General features: G+C 49.0%; 8 protein-coding genes across 8 annotated transcripts; 3 read left to right on the forward strand and 5 right to left on the reverse strand.

Annotated features, from left to right (window-relative positions):
* Nucleotides 1-446: 446 nt before the first annotated feature.
* BBK36DRAFT_1172037 (hypothetical protein) lies at nt 447-2,153 on the reverse strand (the record flags this gene model as incomplete). The annotated part of the gene is made up of 3 exons (XM_024895667.1): nt 447-1,011; nt 1,080-1,412; nt 1,477-2,153. The coding sequence occupies 3 exons, from the start codon at nt 2,151-2,153 to the stop codon at nt 447-449; spliced, it is 1,575 nt and encodes a 524-aa protein (XP_024746559.1).
* A 966-nt stretch (nt 2,154-3,119) lies between these two features.
* BBK36DRAFT_1162531 (NADP-dependent glycerol-2-dehydrogenase) lies at nt 3,120-4,076 on the reverse strand (the record flags this gene model as incomplete). Its single annotated transcript, XM_024894449.1, has 1 exon — nt 3,120-4,076. The coding sequence occupies one exon, from the start codon at nt 4,074-4,076 to the stop codon at nt 3,120-3,122; it is 957 nt and encodes a 318-aa protein (XP_024746560.1).
* A 1,389-nt stretch (nt 4,077-5,465) lies between these two features.
* BBK36DRAFT_1127317 (HAD-superfamily hydrolase) lies at nt 5,466-6,842 on the forward strand (the record flags this gene model as incomplete). Its single annotated transcript, XM_024891485.1, has 1 exon — nt 5,466-6,842. The coding sequence occupies one exon, from the start codon at nt 5,466-5,468 to the stop codon at nt 6,840-6,842; it is 1,377 nt and encodes a 458-aa protein (XP_024746561.1).
* Nucleotides 6,843-7,664: 822 nt separating this feature from the next.
* On the forward strand, nt 7,665-8,588 carry BBK36DRAFT_7840 (NAD(P)-binding protein; the record flags this gene model as incomplete). The annotated part of the gene is made up of 1 exon (XM_024898552.1): nt 7,665-8,588. One exon carries the CDS (start codon nt 7,665-7,667, stop codon nt 8,586-8,588), a length of 924 nt encoding a protein of 307 aa, XP_024746562.1.
* Nucleotides 8,589-10,706: 2,118 nt separating this feature from the next.
* Nucleotides 10,707-11,654, reverse strand: BBK36DRAFT_1127272 (hypothetical protein; the record flags this gene model as incomplete). The annotated part of the gene is made up of 4 exons (XM_024891478.1): nt 10,707-11,003; nt 11,066-11,181; nt 11,252-11,359; nt 11,423-11,654. 4 exons carry the CDS (start codon nt 11,652-11,654, stop codon nt 10,707-10,709), a joined length of 753 nt encoding a protein of 250 aa, XP_024746563.1.
* Nucleotides 11,655-12,907: 1,253 nt separating this feature from the next.
* Nucleotides 12,908-14,708, reverse strand: BBK36DRAFT_1172043 (FAD-binding domain-containing protein; the record flags this gene model as incomplete). The annotated part of the gene is made up of 5 exons (XM_024895668.1): nt 12,908-13,173; nt 13,229-13,437; nt 13,501-13,946; nt 14,012-14,494; nt 14,550-14,708. The coding sequence occupies 5 exons, from the start codon at nt 14,706-14,708 to the stop codon at nt 12,908-12,910; spliced, it is 1,563 nt and encodes a 520-aa protein (XP_024746564.1).
* Nucleotides 14,709-17,769: 3,061 nt separating this feature from the next.
* Nucleotides 17,770-18,015, forward strand: BBK36DRAFT_1127359 (hypothetical protein; the record flags this gene model as incomplete). Its single annotated transcript, XM_024891492.1, has 1 exon — nt 17,770-18,015. One exon carries the CDS (start codon nt 17,770-17,772, stop codon nt 18,013-18,015), a length of 246 nt encoding a protein of 81 aa, XP_024746565.1.
* A 213-nt stretch (nt 18,016-18,228) lies between these two features.
* BBK36DRAFT_1127517 (hypothetical protein) lies at nt 18,229-18,717 on the reverse strand (the record flags this gene model as incomplete). The annotated part of the gene is made up of 1 exon (XM_024891515.1): nt 18,229-18,717. One exon carries the CDS (start codon nt 18,715-18,717, stop codon nt 18,229-18,231), a length of 489 nt encoding a protein of 162 aa, XP_024746566.1.
* Between the last annotated feature and the right edge of the window lie 219 nt (nt 18,718-18,936).

Raw genomic sequence — 18,936 nt, forward strand, 5'->3', positions numbered from 1 at the left:
ATGGCGAGCACACGGATTGTCTTTGCACTAAAAGACCAGGTCTACCAACGCTTCTGCAAAATAGCTCCCCTTGGGCCAGAAAGCTGCGCTCTCTGTTATTGTCTGCATATGCAGTAATACAGATTACTGATACAAGATCTTGGAAAGGGCTTCAGATGCTGAAGCCACACTGGGGGGGGGGGGGGGGACGCTTCTGTATGGTACCAAATTGCCCAACATATGTTGGATCTCGCCGCAAAGGAGAGCGGTCTCCGTAATTGTTAGTACGAATACAAGCGATCAAAGACCTTATATGTACCGAGTCTATTACCGCAGAAATTGTCACCAGAATGACTGCTGCCAAGAAGCAAATCACAAGTGTATAACTATAATGAGACCCGAGGACTGACAACTTTCACTACGGCGTTGAGCTTACATAGAGGTTGGCCTATCATCTCTAGTCTTGCTCAGCCGCTCAAGAGTGATTGGAACAAGGACTCATCGGGTTCGTCAAAAAGGAAAGCGTCTGTATGAAAGCCAAAGTCTTCGAATGTGTCATGGAACTGTGCGTCTGACAGGCCTCCTAGTACTTCGGCGTTTTCAAGCGGATGTCGGATGTGGGAGGCTTTTCTTGCCAGAGAATGAAGTAGAGATGAACATTGCAGTATGTATGAACTGAGGTGCTCATGTCGCTTGAAGGTTGCCAGAGCTTGTTGCCAGCTGTCTGATACCGCCTCTGTGAAAAGATTGGCAGACTGCATCGCTGCGAGTAGAATCGTCCCTGCCACATGGAGATAGAAGATGCGATGCCACCATGGCAAGATGTAAATCGATTCGGTGGTCTTGGAATTCTCGTCAATCAAGGTTATCAGATTTTGAGCATATTCGATACATTTAATAGCCCCGTATCGTATCATGTGGCCTTTGTAGGAGGACTCAAACTGGGTTTCGGCAGCGACAAGAGGATTTTGCTGCAAGAAGCAACAGCGAGCGACCATTGGGCGAAACAAGATGATTCGAGCGTGTAGCAGCCTAGAGTTGCCAGAGATATAAGCGCCCAAAGGTTCGATGTTGACTGAAGGACCTTGTAGCTGTCTCACCTGGTCTGGAGAATGAGTCTCCGCGTTTTCCAGTCATGATCATTGCTCTGATCTAGATTGACGTTTAGTCTCGCTTTTTCCCATTGGTTCAAGCAAGTCTCGTGCTGCAGAACCACGGTGCAGTAAGATTCCTTCTTGTGGTTCGTCCCGTGCAGGCCAAACCTTTCAGCAAAGCCGCCACCAGCAGGAGCCTGTGCTTGCAGAGCATGGCGAGCGATGTCGTACAACTCGAGCGTTTCAATCAGAGAGTCCCTGAAGGAACACCCCGTGCCTGTGCTGGGTTGGCTGACAAGCGACGCCATCGTTGTGCGACCTTGAACCCACGAGATTGATCTTGAAGCTTCGGGTTAGTGTAATGTCAAAGCTGCAGAAATTGAAAAAGTCCAAAGTGACATACAAGTCGGCAAACACACAGCAGTTCCAAAGATGGTGGCGCCAGCAATACTCATCGCTCGACATAGCAGCCTCTGGTGCTCTGGGGATGTGGATTCCGAGGCTCTGCGCAATTCGGATTGCCGAGCCCACTGCCATCCAAGTTTGGTGGGGGTTGTTTGTGCACTGAAGATATCGGCTCATCAGTAATAGGCATTCTACCAGTTCTAGCGACGGCGACTCCCATAGAATGGACTCCGGACGCAGGAGGTTCCAAGCTCTATGGAAATAGGTAGCCGCCACCTCGTTCCTCTCCGCGACGGTGGCGGGCTCATTTGCTTGGGTAGCGAAAGCAAAAACGATGTTCAAGGTGGCAATGAAAATGCGTTCCTCTGTTTCCAACTCTTTCCCAGCAAACAGCAGATCGTAAGACCGACAAAATCGCTTCTTGTCGAGAAGAAAATCGACAGGGTGTATGCATCGCCAGAATGTGTGCAGTAGCTGGTCTGCCAGCCGGCGTGGCGGTAATACCTTGTTGACATGTTCATCGCCAGGCTGTCGACTCGACAGCAGCAATTCGAACAACGGAGCATCCGACAAAGGCATCGCGTTCCCGTAGCCACTTGAAGCTTCGCCAAATTTGGCGTCAATGGCAGCTTTGACTTCTCCAGCGAACGTGCCGGGGCTCCCGCTGTAACCCATTCCCGGAATCTTCCCCGCGGCGTCTTGGGCTTGAAAACTCGCAGCGGGTTTGTAGTTGCATATCTGTCTCCTCTTCTCGCAGTTACCACAAGCTTATATGCTACGTCAGTATCTACACAGGCATTCGACTGGCGTTTGACAAGCATACCTGGGCGCATTCCGTCGCATTTGATCTTTTTGGAGCGACACAGTTCACAGGCATTGCCGTTCCCTATCTTGAGCTTTTTCCTGCGCCGCGCGTCTGGAGTTGGAGACTTCGACAATGAGTGCATCGGCAGTAGCTGCGACCCTTCACCAGGCCGGAGGGAGAAGACTGAATGAAGAGCTTGAGGCTGATGGGCCTGCAATTAAGCAAGGCTACTGTAGCTGATATGGGGACTACAGTGAATGGCGTATTGCCTGAGAACCCGGATATGGGTGCGACAACCAGAACGTGATGTTGAAGATTACACGAGCTAGAGAAAATGACCAGCTAGCCGCATTTGTGTCAACGCTTCCCAATCCCGACAGTAGCTACCTACTCGGAACATGTCCCGACATCTTACACCCCCAAGCGGGATCACTTGGGATCCGCAAGATGCGACACCCAGCACCTACCCTATACCACCCAAATGCCTGTGGTAGGACTGTTTATACTTGTTACTCGGCGGGACATTAATTAGATAAGTATATGCAGACTACGTTCCAACGACGAAAGCGAGCATTAAACTCTGGCATCAGTATTATGGCTTCTTAGAGCAGGGTAGACGAACGATAACTGCAGATTCAGAAAGTCATATCAGATTAGAGCAGTCTAGACAGTAAAAATCGACTGATATTTTGATGTGACGGATATTTTGCTGCAACTACATACTTTTCAAGACGACAAAACCCAATGCTGCTCAACAATTTACTTTGTCAGACTGACGAAACACCAAGAAAATTCCGAAGGCGTGTGAAACTTGCCCAATACCCTGTCACCCAAGCTTATTCCTCCTCTGGCCAAACGTTATACCCGAAGGTGTCCTTCATGTTAACGAATCTAGTATGCCTCCCCTTCGCAACCTGTTGAATCGCTTCAAAGTCCTCATCACTCAGCTCCGGGATGTTAAAGTTGCTTTCAATCCGGCTTGGTGTTGAGCTTTTCGGAAGGACAACATAGCCTCGCTTTAGACCCCATGCTAGCAGAACCTGGGCAAGGCTATAGCCGCTTCGCTCGGCAACCGCGTTGAGCGTCGGGTTATCGCGTACTCGCTCGCCGGTGCTTGGGACCTGGTTTTGCGAGCCCAGCGGCGAGTAGGCTTCGGGCAGGATCCCGTTCTCAAAGCAGAAAGACACAAGCTCTTCGTTTGGTAGGAATGGGTGAATTTCGATCTGGTTCACTGCCGGCTTGATCTTGGCGATCTGAAGAAGCTTCTTCAACCCCGGAATCGTCCAGTTGGATACTCCGATTGCCTTGACGATGCCGCTGGCAACGAGCTCTTCCATTGCTCGCCACGTTGGCTCTGGGTTTTCCGTCAGGGCTTGGTTGATGACATACTTTCCGTCCGGGCCTAGCTTGACACTCCTGTCGCTGTTCTTCTCAGCCGCAATCGGCCAGTGGACAAGGAACAGGTCAATGTAGTCGACCTTGAGGTTTTCGCACGAGTTCTTGGCGCTCCACTTCACGTCCTCTGGCTCATGCAGGTGGTTCCAAACTTTGGTGCAGATAAACAGATCCTCGCGTTTCACGTCGGGTCGGCGGGCGAGAAAGTCGCGTACCGCGTCACCAACCTCATCTTCGTTGTGGTAAAACCAGGCGCAATCAAGGTGCCGGTATCCAACGTCCAGCGCCTTGGTGACGGCTGCATACGTCTCGCCCTTGGCACCTTCATTGGCGAATGTGCCGAAGCCAACAGCGGGTATCTTCGCACCGGTGTTGAGAGTGTAAGTTTTGGTGGCCATGATCTCAACGGTTCCGCGGCTTGTGCCTTGTCTCCGATGTGTAGGGAAAATTCGGGCTCTCGTCTGGCAAATGTGGTGATGTATGCGTGGGATAGATAATGGGAATAAGCGTGATTTCTGCTCTCGCGATGGGAGCACGGAAATGGAAAAGCTTTGAAAAGTGTTATGTACGTATGTCTCAGCCAAAAATACGACGTATCGGGTTTCTCATGCAGAGCGACTCGTGAGATTGCCGTTTCTTTATACAGGGATGCCTTAGGAGTCGTTGCGGCACGCCGTCCAAATATCCAACGCCTGAGGTGTCGAGATACTGCGTATAACTTATCCACCCATGCCTCCCTGATGACGCTCAATTGTGTCCACCCAACCTGGTTCCGTAGCGGTGGAATCCCTTTCTGCTGCAGCTAGAGGGATTTTCGCCTGCATCAATTCTCACAAAATGACGCAAGAGGCGGGTAACATCCATCACTCCAAGAGGAATTTTCATGAAGATCTGCGAATTCTTGACCGAAGTTTCGCCTCACCCCCTTCACGAAGATCAGTGGCCCGGAGACAATATACTTTGGCATTCCTTGGCGTGACATCGTATAAGGATCGATTGGACGAATCTCAGCATCTGAAACTGCCGCTACAGGCCCGCTTTCTCCATCTTTCTGGACATTTCCTTACGCCTCTGCTATCGACTTTAGGTATCTTTCAGGCCGGCGCCGGCTAATCCGACTGGCTCATCCACCGGCCCCACATTTCACAATCTCTTACACCGGAGACAAGTAATCCGTATCCACCCAGAGGGCGGACGGCGGTCAGAAACGTGGAACTGTTGCCGACGCATTGCCGCAGATGGCGATATCTGAAGGAACAACAAGGCTTATCAGGCCACGATTGGATTGAGCTGGTGGGTTTGGTCCCTGAGAGTGGCTCCGGCGGCACGCAGGACCCAGGGAGAGTAAGGGGAGAGAGTGGATAATGAGGTAGTTGCAGCCTTGACGCCTAGGAGAGCGATGACATCAGGGCTGAATCACGGGCAAAACCTTCTTCTGCCAGTCAAGCAGTGTCATCGTATCTGCTTCGAAACCGTTGGAATAATGGCTCTTCTGGATCCACTTCTTCCATGGATGTGATTCAAGTCTAGGACTTATGGCTTGCTGACTCCGGAGTGAAGTGTTGAAGTAGTAGTATATATGAAGGAAGCCCTCTGCCACCAACAGACGACGAGGATCCAGTTTCTGACAAACATTCTACTACTCACACCTCACCGCAACCATGGCTACCTTTGACGATGTCGACTTTGGCGTGGAAACGCCAACTCAGCCCCCGGAAAGCCAACCAAATGCTGGCGATGGCTCAGCAGCCCATCCCCCCCCTCATGAGGGAGCCCTTGCTATCCCGATGTCACCCACCTCGACAACTCACGATGCCATTGAGGTGCCCGCCACGAGATCTCCCCATGCTGATGCCTCCAAGTACATGCACCAGCTGTCTCTCTCTCCATCCATGAGAGACAGGCGGGCATCTCGGAATTCGTTTGGCACTTCCCTCCCCATTCCTCGCTCCAAGCGACAGTCTCGACTCAGCTCAGTCCACTATGCCGATCGAGACGACGCCCTGGCAAAGGGTGTCATTCCTCCCCAAAAGACGCGAGATATCCTGGCCGCCCAGGTTCAAGATATTTCCGCGGACAAGGCAAAGAAAGCCAAGAACATGGCCTTTGTCTTCGACATTGACGGTGTCCTGGTGCATGGAGATCGGCTGATCCCAGAGGGAAAGAGAGCGCTGGAGATCTTGAACGGCGACAACGAACTCGGCATCAAGATTCCACACATCTTCCTGACCAACGGCTCAGGCAAGCCCGAGCTGGCCCGCACGCAGCAGCTGTCCAAGATCCTGCAGAACCCCGTGAGCACGGAACAGTTCATCCAGTCACACACTCCAATGCGGGCACTCGCCGAATACTATAACACGGTGCTTGTCGTCGGTGGTGAGGGTTACCGTTGCCGCGAGGTGGCGGAGCAGTACGGATTCCGCGATATTGTAGTGCCCAACGACATCGTGGCATGGGATCCCACGATTGCGCCGTATCGCGTCTTCACGGAGGAGGAGCGCGCCAGTTCGCGGCCTCGCGACTTCTCGAAGACGAACATCGAGGCAATTCTTGTCTTTTCCGACTCTCGCGACTACGCTACCGATATGCAAATCATTGTCGACCTGCTTCGGTCCGAGAACGGACGGCTGCTCACCATAGCCTCTGACCCTGTTTCTCAGAGAATCCCCATTTACTTCTCTCAGGGCGATATGCTGTGTCCCACAGAGCACCCGATCCCGCGTATGAGTCAAGGCGCTTTCCGAATCGGGCTCGAAGCCATGTACAAAGCGCTCACTGGGGTTGATCTCGAGCGTGTTGTATATGGAAAGCCCGAGATGGCGACGTACAAGTACGCCGACGAGGTGCTGGCGTCCTGGATGGAGCAGCTTCATGGCGAGGAGCGCATTCCAGACAATATCTACATGGTTGGCGACAACCCCGCCTCAGACATCATCGGAGGTAACATGTATGGTTGGAACACTTGCCTGGTGCGAACTGGTGTTTTCCAGGGTGGTGACAACGATGAGGCCAACCCGGCCAACTTTGGCGTCTTTGCGAATGTTCTTGAGGCCGTCAAAGCCGCGTGCCGGAAAGAACTTGGAGAATCTTTTGGATTTGAATGGGATGATCGAGTCAACCCTGTACTTCATGGAGAGAAGCATGTTGCGTCGGCGATTGAGTAAAGGAAAGAGAACTTGCATGGCATATGGACACAGTTTGTTTGGATCGCGGAATGCGTTGGAAACGGCGGATATCAATTTGGCAGCTTTACATGGAATAGAAAATCGGAATAGAAGAGCGACACCGACGAGTCTCGGCATTGAATTTGATATGAATCACATCCATCTTTTTATAACGGCTTGGCACAAGCAGTGAAATTTCAAAGACCACCTGTGCTGTTCTATGTGTCGAAACACTTCAATACTCGTTGAGGGACGGAGTATCAATAACAAACTAAACCTTTGTGACTGGCTACAAGGTCCCGAGAAGCCAGCTGGCGTGAACTACTCCTGAAATCACAAGCACCTTTTGTCTGAAGCGCCAAAACGAGTACATGAGCTTATACTTTTAGTGGAGACGGTCGTCCGAGGTAATACACATCGCACTGTATAGAAAAGATGAGTAAACAAGAAGTCACGTTGAGTAATCATGAATTGGCTTGTCGATGGCAGAACCAATCACCACCAGGTGACGGTAGTTAGAGGTTCTAAATTCCAGACTCATTCCTGCTCGTTGCTGGTACATTAGAAATAGTATGATGACGAATGGACGAGGACCTTGAAGCGACAAGTGATAGACGAGATGGCATCTTACGATGAATAGAGTTGCAATGGATAATATCACCAGCCGCCGCGTAATATATATATATATATATACATATATATATATGCTCATCTCGGAGCTGTAGTCTTCTAAACTTCCCTACAGTGTCTACAGGCTTCTCAATTTACTTGGCAAGGCAAGGCCATATACACATATTACCTACCTTTTTTTCTTTTTTTATTATGGCGAGCTTCGAACCTCCTATCCTGGTGACCGGAGCAGCGGGCCGAGTTGGCGGCGTCGGCAGGCGTGTTGTGGCATTGCTTCGAGCGGCCAATCTACCAGTTCGGGCACAAGTGCGGCAGGACGACGATCGAGCTGAACAGCTGCGCTCTCTGGGTGCGGAGGTTGTGGTAGCTGATCTTTTGAAGCCAGAGCAAGTCCTTCCAATTCTCCAGGGATGTCGAAAGATCTTTTTCTGCACGAGTGTCTCTGCCGACTACCTCGAGGCGACAATGGTCATGGCCGCGGCCGTAAGAGCTACGACCGGCATCGAGCTTCTCGTCAACTTGTCTCAAATGACTGTGGCAGAGATGGACCTTACTCATACGACGGATTCGCACCAGCATAGGCTGCAATGGCTGAGCGAACAAGCGCTCAACTGGTCTGGCCTGCCAGTGACGCATCTTCGACCAACTGTGTTCCAAGAAAATGCACTCTTCTGGCAGCTACCAGCACTCGAAATCAAGAAGTCGGGGACAATACGCATGCCCTTTGGGCAAGGCCGGATCTCTCCGGTAGCTGCCAACGATGTTGCAGAGGTGGCGGTGCAGATTCTGCTTAAACCAGATCGATATGTCGGCAAAAGCGTGGAGCTGACCGGGCCCAGTTCAGTCGACATGTCTGAACTTGCCAAGGAATATTCTGCCGCAACTGGGAGCCCGGTTCAATACGTTCCGATTCAGCTTGACCATTGGGTGGAGGAAGTATTAGGAATGGTAGATCTGCCGAAACATGTGTATGACCATCTTATGGTCATGGTTAAGCTCATCGCAGCTGGATGGTATGATAGACACACGGATTCTGTTCAAACCATTCTCGGTCGGCCGGCAGCAGCTATTTCGTCGACTATAAAAGGAAATCCTCAGCTGTTCCGGCCCTTCTGAGCGAGCTTTTATTTGGTCTGCTAGGGATATGGCTGTCTTATCAAGACATGGCGGTACCTTGTCTTCGTTGAACTTTCGGAGATAGAAGAAAGTATTTGGTATACTGCTAGGCCTTTTACGGACACCTGTATGGGCCGAATTACATGTCCTTATATCTATTGGCTATCAGATGTAAGACAAGCTCATGAATATAGTGGTATGCAGAATGAAGTTGAGCCATGCTTATCTACTTATACGTGGCGGTAAGAGTTACGACTTGCTGATGTCTCGCTTCCAAGTTCGATAAAGCGACATAAAGATGCCACGCAAAGTTAGCTTTGGCAAAGGCCATTCCCAGCCAGAGGATTCAAGACAACGTCGGCACCGTCACTGCCGTTCATACAAAAGATAGACATCTCGAAGCTGTAGCTTCTGCTGCTGAAGGCGTGGTCCTTGCGGATCCCAGCCTGTCTCCCTCAAGAACCTCATTTCGATCTTGGTTAAGACGGTGGGGAAGGATTTAGCACCGGTGTACCCAGAGTAATGATTGCACTCCAGCCTATAAGACTCCCGCAGCGCAGTGAACGAGGCGGGCCACGTTAAAGAATGTGTAGACGGCTGTTCCTTGAAGAGGGATTTGAAACTGTAACAGTTCAGCTTTCCCGAGCGACTTCATGCCGGGTATGGGCTATAAAATCTCCTCTGAACCGTAGACGTATTCCGTAGCTTGCCGGCCCGAGATTCAAGGCTTTGTCCCTGATTTTCGAACTTCATTACGGTTGTTCCAACGCGATTGTAACGATGCCGCTCATTCGAAACGTAGATGTCTATCCTGAGTTTGGGGCGTAGCAATTATGACGCCGTGGATTGTCATACCAGCCCATTCATTCTGATTTAAACATCCCCATCACGAAGCGGTAGAGGTTATTCACCACAGTTCGTGAGATGGAACGTATTCAGCATTCTTGGGATCTTATTTCGAGAAGGAGCGCGCAGCATGGCTGAATGAAAGCCATCTTCGCTGCGGGAGAAGCCTCCGTGCTGGTTGCGATCTTACCAAGAGGCTTCTCACTTGTGGATCCAGATGGAATGAGATACGCTAATCATTCCGCTGCGTTGAGTACATGTAGGTATGTCGGACGGACTACGTACGAGTATCCACGACTATTTGGGGAGATAACCCGGGCCTATGTCTCATGCATGATCCTGGCAAGCTTGGACTTCGAATCCCCCCAGATTATCGACTCAGAGTCCGCTTATGCAATCGTCGGCGAGCTGTTCGAATCCAAGGTTGGTCCTGCAAATCGCGAGTGACGATCACACTGAATTTGGGTGTAGTGCATAACACGGTATCAGGGCGGTGAGCCACAGAAGTGCTTCTGCGCCAAGAGCCACATGCTTGGCTACCTAAGTCGCAGTCATCGGGCTCGATGCGACGAAACAGTGGCTTGTGCGTCTCCACCTCCATAATGTTTGTTGTCCCAAGGAAATCGGCGGTGTGAGCATTTCGCAGTGAAACTACGAGTACATATGTATGTCTGTCGACTTGTACTCCCTCATTCTCGCACATCCGTGATAGGCTCGATACCATGGCATTGATCAACAGGGTCGGACACGACTGATGACAACGACTGCGTTGTGGGGCACTGGTGGACGTCTTGCATGGCCACAGACAATATCACAGGGATTGCTTATAATGGCGACGATTTACAGCTCAAGAGATAGTGGCAAGAGATAACGAGCTTGAGGCCATTTGGTCTGATCATAAGGCGTTACCCACTGGCGTGTTCAGAGACAGATGGGCTAATGATTTCACCACAATTCTTATAGGTGTTGTTATAACCAGGTGATACATCATAATCTCATTGGGAGGAGATGTTAGATAACCCTTGCAATCAAAAGGGTCTTGTGTGGACAAACTGCGGTAGGGAGTTTGAATGAAATGACATCATGGGGCACTACAAATTCATCGAAGCGTTTGATGCATGGCAAGTTCCATATCAAGTGCGCCTATCACATTGCTTATTATGCTGTTCGTTCGAGGACCCTGACATAGGACTGTGCATAAGCGTATTGCGACCATGATAGAGGAAGTTGAGAACAGAGGAGGAAGGCAAGAAGGGTTCAGTATTATCTCTCTCATGGGTGCTTCCTATCATCCAGTCTCTTCTCTTCGGCCCACGACCTGATAGCCTCGAAATCTTTACACATATGAACTGCTCCTGTCCCATCTGTGCCGCTTATATTACTGTTCGGAATCTGTCCCTCCAACGCCGTATCTCCGCAACACAGCAGAGACTGGCGGAGGTATCTGAAGCAGTGGTTTATGTGCCCATGAGAATCTGAACTGATGTTGAGAGTCGCTTGTTGCGCAGAACCCGTCTGCGTCTGCTGTGCAGGGCTTGTCAAGTTATTGTACATATCCATAATCGCGTACTGCATATGCGGAGGGTTAGACATCCGTAGCTCATTCACTACCACAAGGCAAGATCACTTACTAAACAATGTAGCTGGTGGAAAACAGCAAGTGAGTAAACCTGTTTGCCTTTAAACAAGATCGGCTCTGGTAGAATGTACTTGTCGGTATGATTCACTTCAATGAATCCATTTCCTCCTGTAGTGATTGCCAAACCAGGTTAGTGTGCTTGCTTCTTTTTATCATCGTTGATTGAGGTTGAGCCTACTCGGCATGTATGAAAGCCAGTTCTCCCGAGTCTTGTTCCTTGATCTTTCGTCCTGCTGATCGACTGTGGCTGACGGATCGGTTCGAAAGAGCACTTGGCGAGTGGAAACTGTATTCTCTCCGTACGTCGTTAGCAATCTGCTCTCGTTCCTTGGAGGTGCCTTGGACGAACATGTCGGAACCAAATGATTTAGTTCGCTCAATAGTGGCTGTATGTGATTCTGAGGGCTGAGTTGACCAAAGATGATTGCAAGCACTATCAGCTCAATCAGTCCAATGACTGTCAAGATAGCCAAAGAAACGAAAAGGAAACTCCATTGTCGAGTAGTCTTTTTCTCAGCCGGCCGGTGCTCGATTAGGAATTCCTTCGATCCGGACTCGTCGTCGACAAAACTGGCTGGCATCTCCGCGGCGCACAATCGCAAAGAAGATTCCAAATTGACGTCTGTACCATGTAATAAGATTCTGCCTGCAAAGACAGGAAAGAAATAGAACGCGATAAACTACCTTGATTTGGGGAGAACAGCAGCACTAATAAGCATTCTGAGAAATCTTGCATCAGCATACCAGGGCGATGTGATTCATTGCCATGTGTACAGGTACTTCAACATGGCTATCTGCCCTAAAAAAGTCTTGTTTATTGTGGTAGCTGTATCCACCTTATTGTCGCAAATTGAGGCTGACTGCTTTTCGCTAATCTGCGATCACAAGTTGGAGATTGCCACTCACGAGCCCGAGCCAAGGCGCGCCGTCTCGAAACGAAACATGGGTTCAGCCAATAAGGAATGCGGCTGTAGAGGTCTCATCGTACCCGTACAGGATCTCGTACAGGATCTCGTACAGTTAGATCTAACTTTCCTGTCTCGACCTTGTCAAACTGTATATACCCCGTCATATTATCCATGGCAAACTTTGTAAAAGGAAGGGGTAAAATCTCGGATTAACATAATGAATGCATATAAAGGTCAGACGGTAGTCCTTCAGCATGGGGAAGTGTCCTAAACTTGCTTCTCATGTAATCAAGTTAATATGCATTGTCTTGTATAAGCTCCCGTCTTCGATAGGATGATCGTAAGCTAACATGTCGCCTGACAATTCCGATGTTGTCGTTTGAGCCTTGTGTAGTCAGAGATGTCCTTTGATAGAGCTCGATGGTCTTGTCAAGCGGGACGACCGGAGTAATGTATAGAACGGAGAATTGGATAAATGTGGCTTGAGAGAAACAAACAGCAGCTAGTAGCGAGCGTAAATGGCTGTCTCTGCCTCTGCAGTTGGTAGCGGATGTCCTTGGTTTCTCGCATCGATATTTCCCAACTTGACGACTGATCAATTTCACCTGAACGGGCATTTGGCTCAGGCAGTTGGTATACCGCATCAATCAGTCAACTATGGGCTTGAAGAGAAAGGAAGAGTAAAAGCAAACGTACATGTCACGGGGCACATTAACAATACGACGAATTAGACCTGGGATACTTACTCCTTTAGATATTACCTAGCATTGAGGTTCTTGTTGAAAGAGCCTACGTTATCGCTATTTAAATGATCTGAGGCAAACCGCAATACGTGATCAGTGCCCGAGAAAGACAGCTAGTTTCCTCTAGTGCGCAGCAACAGCACCATCCCTTTACCTTGTATAGCATCCTTTGTGTCCATATCGTTACAACTTAAAGTATCCTGGCTGCAGCTGCTGCCAAACTCGCTGGGGGTCATACTTTGTACTTATAGACCTCAATTTGGCGAGGTTTTCTTTTCCATAACCGGCAAAGACGTCCTGTTGGTATGAGGCGTAATTTTGATACAGGTACGGATGATCAAGTCCCTGAGTACGTGCAGTTTTGGTAGACCGGTCTACAATGTTCTTCGCGACAGCTAAAACACGCTCGTCATCAGCAGCGTCAGACCAAGATATGTCAATATTGATCACTGTAACCATGTTCAGTATATAGATTCTCTGTGGCTGTGGAGGACAGATACACACGGTTCAAAGGGCCCTGGCCATCAAGTCCAAGGGGGTTACCGCCGTTTCGAGAGAAATGTTGAGTCATGTCGGTGGTGATGAGCTGGAAGACAATTGAGGGAACGATTCCCACAGCATCCTTGACAGACTCCACTTCCTCCATATAAATCGCGACCAGGTCCGCCATGAGGCAAGCACTGTTTTGGACTGTAAAAGTCCAGTACGTTTGCCTGTAATACCCGCGTCAGTCCTTGCCACAAGAATGCACACATCCATCTCTATCAGGAGCATACCGGAAGCCGCCCGGATTGGTATTGTTGAACTCGACGGTTAGATTCGCCAGATCAACAATGCGAAGTGTACTGGAGATGGCACCGGCTATTGACGTGAAGTTTTGCAAGATGTGTGGATTCGGAATTGGCTTCGCATATTGGAGGTCCGACGCAATAATGTAGACATCTTGTGACTGAGCATACGCATATGCGATGATGACTTGGGCATATGGATCAGAGGGCGCATTGATGCCGAGGTAATAAAACGCGCTGTTGATGGCAGCCGCAGTCTCGTTGGTATACAGGAAAGTCTCCGAGCCCGCCCAGAGGTCACCTTGGGGATATGCCGCTAATTCGAATCGTGTTACGATGCCGAAGTTGTTTCCTCCGCCACGAAGCGCCCAGTATAGGTCAGAGTATTGGGACGAGTAGCTGACTTCACGGATTGACCCGTCTGCAAGCACAATCTGTCCCATCGAGGCATCAGCTCCCTTTTCAAAGACAAAACATCAAATAAGAGTGATAAGACAACCTCGTAAGCGTTCACGTTGTCACAAGCCCATCCGTGCTGGCTAGAGAAGAAGGACATGCCGCCTCCGAGAGTCAAACCCCCGACGCCAATAGCAGACACCCTTCCCCCGATCACGGTAACGTTCTCAGGCTGCAGATATGTGTACACGTCATACCACACATTTCCAGCGCCAATTGACGCCTGAGTCTTGTCCTCAGAGAGAGCAAGATGGTTGAGATGAATGAGATCGATTGTCACGCCACTGTCGATATTCGAGGCACCTGCGAAAGCAGCATGGCCACCACTCTTGACTGCAAACTTGCAACGTATGACGCGAAAGGTCAACACGGCTAGAGATACGTCTTCTGCCGATGTGGGAGAGAAGCGACAAGTAGGTCTCGTGAGTTCTTGCTGCTGCGACCAGTACCGCGACTCTTCGAACTCGTAGACAGGGCTTTGCGGATATGACACATGCCTGGGCAAGGTGAAGTCAAGGAAGCCACACTAAGGGACCGGTCAGTTCATTTTGTACGAGACTGCATCGCGATAGATTTCTTACTGCAAGTTGGCAGCCCGATAGAGGACCAAACCGTTGCCCATGGATGCTATTCTGGTCCAAGTAGGATGAGATCTGGGACTTGACCTCGTTCAAAGTGTAGGTGGCAGCGGCGATACCGAGCTGTAAGAGCAAGGGTAGAGCGAGACTGATGCAACGCATTCTATTGAGCTTATCATACGCGAGCGGGTTGTTATGGAGAGATGTCAAACACAACTCGTCGGCTTAAAAGACTGGGTTCTGCAGAATAGGCACCCGGCGGTACTTTCATGATTCAGAGAGCAGCGTGTCGCCCAATGTCACGCGTCCACTCCTGCAGGCCTCGCCGATCTCAGGCGCCAATTGCCTTGAGGGTTGCTGGTCGACCTAAGCCATGCGGCTGCTCCGCGCAATATCCTGCGGCCCGTCCCATGTGGCCAGACGACTGCGAGAACTGCTTGAGGGCGCTGAGTCGGTTTTGTACAAGGTCTTTTCTTTTGACGTTTCAGGCCCCGTACATGGCGACATCGCTGGGTGCTGAATCGGGAAATCATGGCCGCCTGGACGACGCCGCCGCTTCCTTCGCGTCGGACATGCAAAAGGCCCTTTTATCGACAAGGTCAGGCAATAGAAAAGGATACACACAGCTTTTCGGAGCATACTCTTAGACTGGTAAGGGTAATGCTGACGAGCCAAAGGGCACAATAACTAGTCTATGTAGGGATCGACAAGCACAACCAGATCGGGCGTGGCGTGTTGGTCCACCAATGTCGTGAAATACTACGCCCGTGCCTTGCATTCTTTCCCTGGCCCCCATCCACCATTTCTGCTGCGTAACATCGTCCATTGCGGCAATACCACGATCCCCTTTGACTTGCTTGGGCTGCCAAGTCCCCTCGCCACGTCAAGCTTGGGGAGAAGGGCAGGGAGAAAGATAAGTGACAGAAAGTCAGAATCACAAGAATCTGTACCTTTATCTTAATGATGTGGTACGTACTACAGCGCCCATAGTCTCTAGTAGATTCTTGTAATGAAGGTACTTCAATAACGTGCCGTTATTTGCAGCCGTGTCTGCGGTCTCCATGATGCCCAATTCACACCTTGCAGGCCAAAGACAGAGTCGTATAAAACCATGTACCAGCAGCGGAAACAACTTGCGCTAATTCGCATGGAGTTCTGATGAGGTGTATGTCTGAACAATCCGCCGCAACAATAAGCTAGGCCAGTAGAACACAACATAACAGGAGGTGGAAGAATCGATAGCTAAGAGCGTGATAGCGTTTTATAGGTACATAGCTATGGTTGAATCATGTGCATCTGCTCGAAATTTCATCTTCATAGTGATAATAGAAGGGCAAAGCTCTTTGAGATTCCTCCTGTGCTATACACCTATATGTCTCCTATAATGACAGCATATGGACTTCCGTTTAGTTGGATGCTATTGAACATATCACTGAAGCATTGCAGTTTGTAATAACGTCTGGAAAGGCTTTATCAAAACGCGGATCCGGCCAGTGGGGATGACATCAATTCCTGGGTAGGTCGTATTAGCGGAACATGCTGGGGCGCTACCTTGCATGAAGTATGAACACTGACATCAAACTGGACAGACACATGCGCAGCGTCACAGACAGAAATATATACAATGAACCACGCCTTGAACCTGTGCTATGGTTGTGACTTTGTTATCATCTCTTAGAGCAGCGTTCCTAGATGCTTTGCATCAAGTAGCACATTCCAATCTCGTAACAGTAGAGGCAGAGGTCCAACAGTAACTCCGAAATTGTTCCTGATATACTATAGGAAAGATCTTACATAGGCCTTTTAATCCAGAGACAAATAAAAGGGCAAGGTGTACAGCCGTTTCTGCTAATATTATAGCACTGCATTATTGGGAAGATGTTAACCTAAGAGCTATTACTGGGAGTTAAATACCCATATAGCAGACACTTCCAAAGGCGCAATATTCCCATCAGTGTGTATTCTTATCAGTGTGTTTACATCTACCTGTTAGTATATGTAAGGTGATGCTGCAGATAGTCCGTGACACTAGGCCATAATTGCAGAAGTGCCATAGCTCCTTTGACATGTCATGTTAGTATTATATATCTGTAACTGCATGTATGAGGGCAACTATAAGCTCTAGACATAGGTCTCACTTATGCTAGGGACACTTCTCAATAATGCCAGCACTACACACTATGCCAGACTAAAGCAAGTGCACTCACAATCGCCTATTAAACCCAAAGAGTCTCAATCTGTCAAAGAGGAACGAGGTGGAATCTCTGTAATTCCTTACCTAAGGTCTCATGCCTAATAATAGGGACCTACCACGAAGTGTGAAGCACATTCGTGCTTATAGGTATTTCTACTCGTCTCTCATCTACTGTATTCTAGAAAGCTGAAAAGAGCCTGCGGTTTCGGCAGAAATGGGTCCTCCTGCCCGAGAAAGTGGAGCACAAGTGGGTGTCTGTTAAGGAGATGCCGATGAAAGTGGTCTGATTTCTCTTCCGCCACGTGTGTCAATTTGGGAACTCATCCAGTTTGGGACTCGGACGCAACGCCCCTTATTACCACTATGCTTATACAGTTTATCTTGTTACGCACACTTCATACTGTGTACCTTGGATGAGAGACTCGGCTTTCTGAATATGGTAAGACATCACGCAGCAAATAGGTTTGCTTGGGATATCGGACAGCGTGACTGTTCGTTGACTTGCAGCATAATTGCAAGAAATGGTATGTGATACACACTCTCTCACATTGACGACGCCGGTGTGGAGAATTGGGCAGAGGCTGGAGGCGAAGAGTATGCGGCTGTAACACGGAATACTCCGAAAGTTTTATCATGTGTCTACTCCGTAGGCCGTCTCAGTCACATGCGCCCAGTAAAATTTTAAATAAAGGGAATAGGAAATTTCTCATTTAATTCGTTCCTCTTCCCTCTCTGCTATCTTTCTTCTTTGCTTCCTTCTTTCTTACTTAGCTGTACTTATTGTCTGTTCTCTGCTTCATACGTTTGCGTTTCGTTCATACCCTCACGCTATTACCTCTACTAATACCTGCTGACGCCGTGGTTTTTTTCACTTACTTGTACCAACTCTACCAATCTCGACAGCTGCCAGAAGCCCCTCGCACGAAATCAAGAGGGAAGAAACTGCGCAAGATCAAAACGAAGAACCACACTTCTCCTCACCACATTCATCTCGAACGAAACAACGAGTCGGCCGGCATCGATACAAACATGAAGATTACACGCGCTATTTCTCTGACCAATTTCATGGTCGCTACCTCTGCCCTCGGCTTCCAGGTTTTTGTTCTCTATCCTTGGCATAAAGAACTGGACAATGGATTCGAAGACCTCAAGAAGGAACACAAGAAAGTCCTCGATGCTATGGGAAAGAATGTGAGCGAGCAGCAGCGAATGGCGTTCACGAGCAGGCTCAATGAGCTCAAGACGGAAAGCTCTCGCCGATGGTGGTGGATGTAAAGAAGCAGTATAAAATGGAGTTGGAGTTGAACGTTATTTCAATACATTTCAAACAGTTCTCATACCCTCTCAAACCCAGCTAAGTAACCGCGTCCATTACCGCGTTATTGTCTAGAGCAGGTGGTGCAGGAACACAAGACACACCAGCATGACTGACAGATTCCGAAAGCCGTAATCTCCCGACAATATTGCACCAGTCTGACAAGCGTCATGTCAACGGCCAGCTGTTGCGCCAGTTGCTTTAGCCTCTAAATACTTTTGCCACGCACAATACCCGCCAGCCAAATCTGTCGCTCGCGACAGTCCTAGCTTCTGCAACTCCCTCGCTGCTAAGGAGCTTGTGTACCCTTCTGAACACGAGACAATGATGCGCGTGTCATAGCCAAACTCATCCACAATCTCCTTGATACGAGCATCGCTCTGGGGATCCAAGCGCCACTCGAGGACATTCCGCTCAATGATGCTAATTGTGTGTTTTGTCGCAGATGCGTCGAACAGAGGGCCGCTGGGGAATGTGAAAGCGCCTTCTCTTTTGCGCTGTGCTGCGGGCCGTATGTCTATAATATGCGTTGGGCTGTGAGCTGATGAGACCTGAAGCTCTGCTAGGAGCTGCGCAGGGGAGACGCGAGTAAGGTAAGTGCGAGCCTCGGTAAGTATCTCGTAAATACTTTTTGCCCCAGGCGGAGGGATATGCTTCTGCATTTTAGAGTTTTTATATAGTAAAGAATATACTTTAGTAGTAAAAGTAAGTAAAGATAAAGAAAGGAAAAAGGAGAAGAGGTAAAGGAAGAAAGAGTAAAATTAATAAAAAAGAAAAAGAAAAAAGAAAAAATAATAAAAAAAGAAAAAAATTATATATATATATTAAGTTATTATATAAGTTTATAATTTATATAAATATTAATATTAAACTAAGTATTT

The sequence above is a fragment of the Trichoderma citrinoviride genome (genome assembly GCF_003025115.1).
Source record: "Trichoderma citrinoviride strain TUCIM 6016 unplaced genomic scaffold BBK36scaffold_14, whole genome shotgun sequence".
In the NCBI taxonomy this organism is placed as follows: domain Eukaryota; kingdom Fungi; phylum Ascomycota; class Sordariomycetes; order Hypocreales; family Hypocreaceae; genus Trichoderma; species Trichoderma citrinoviride.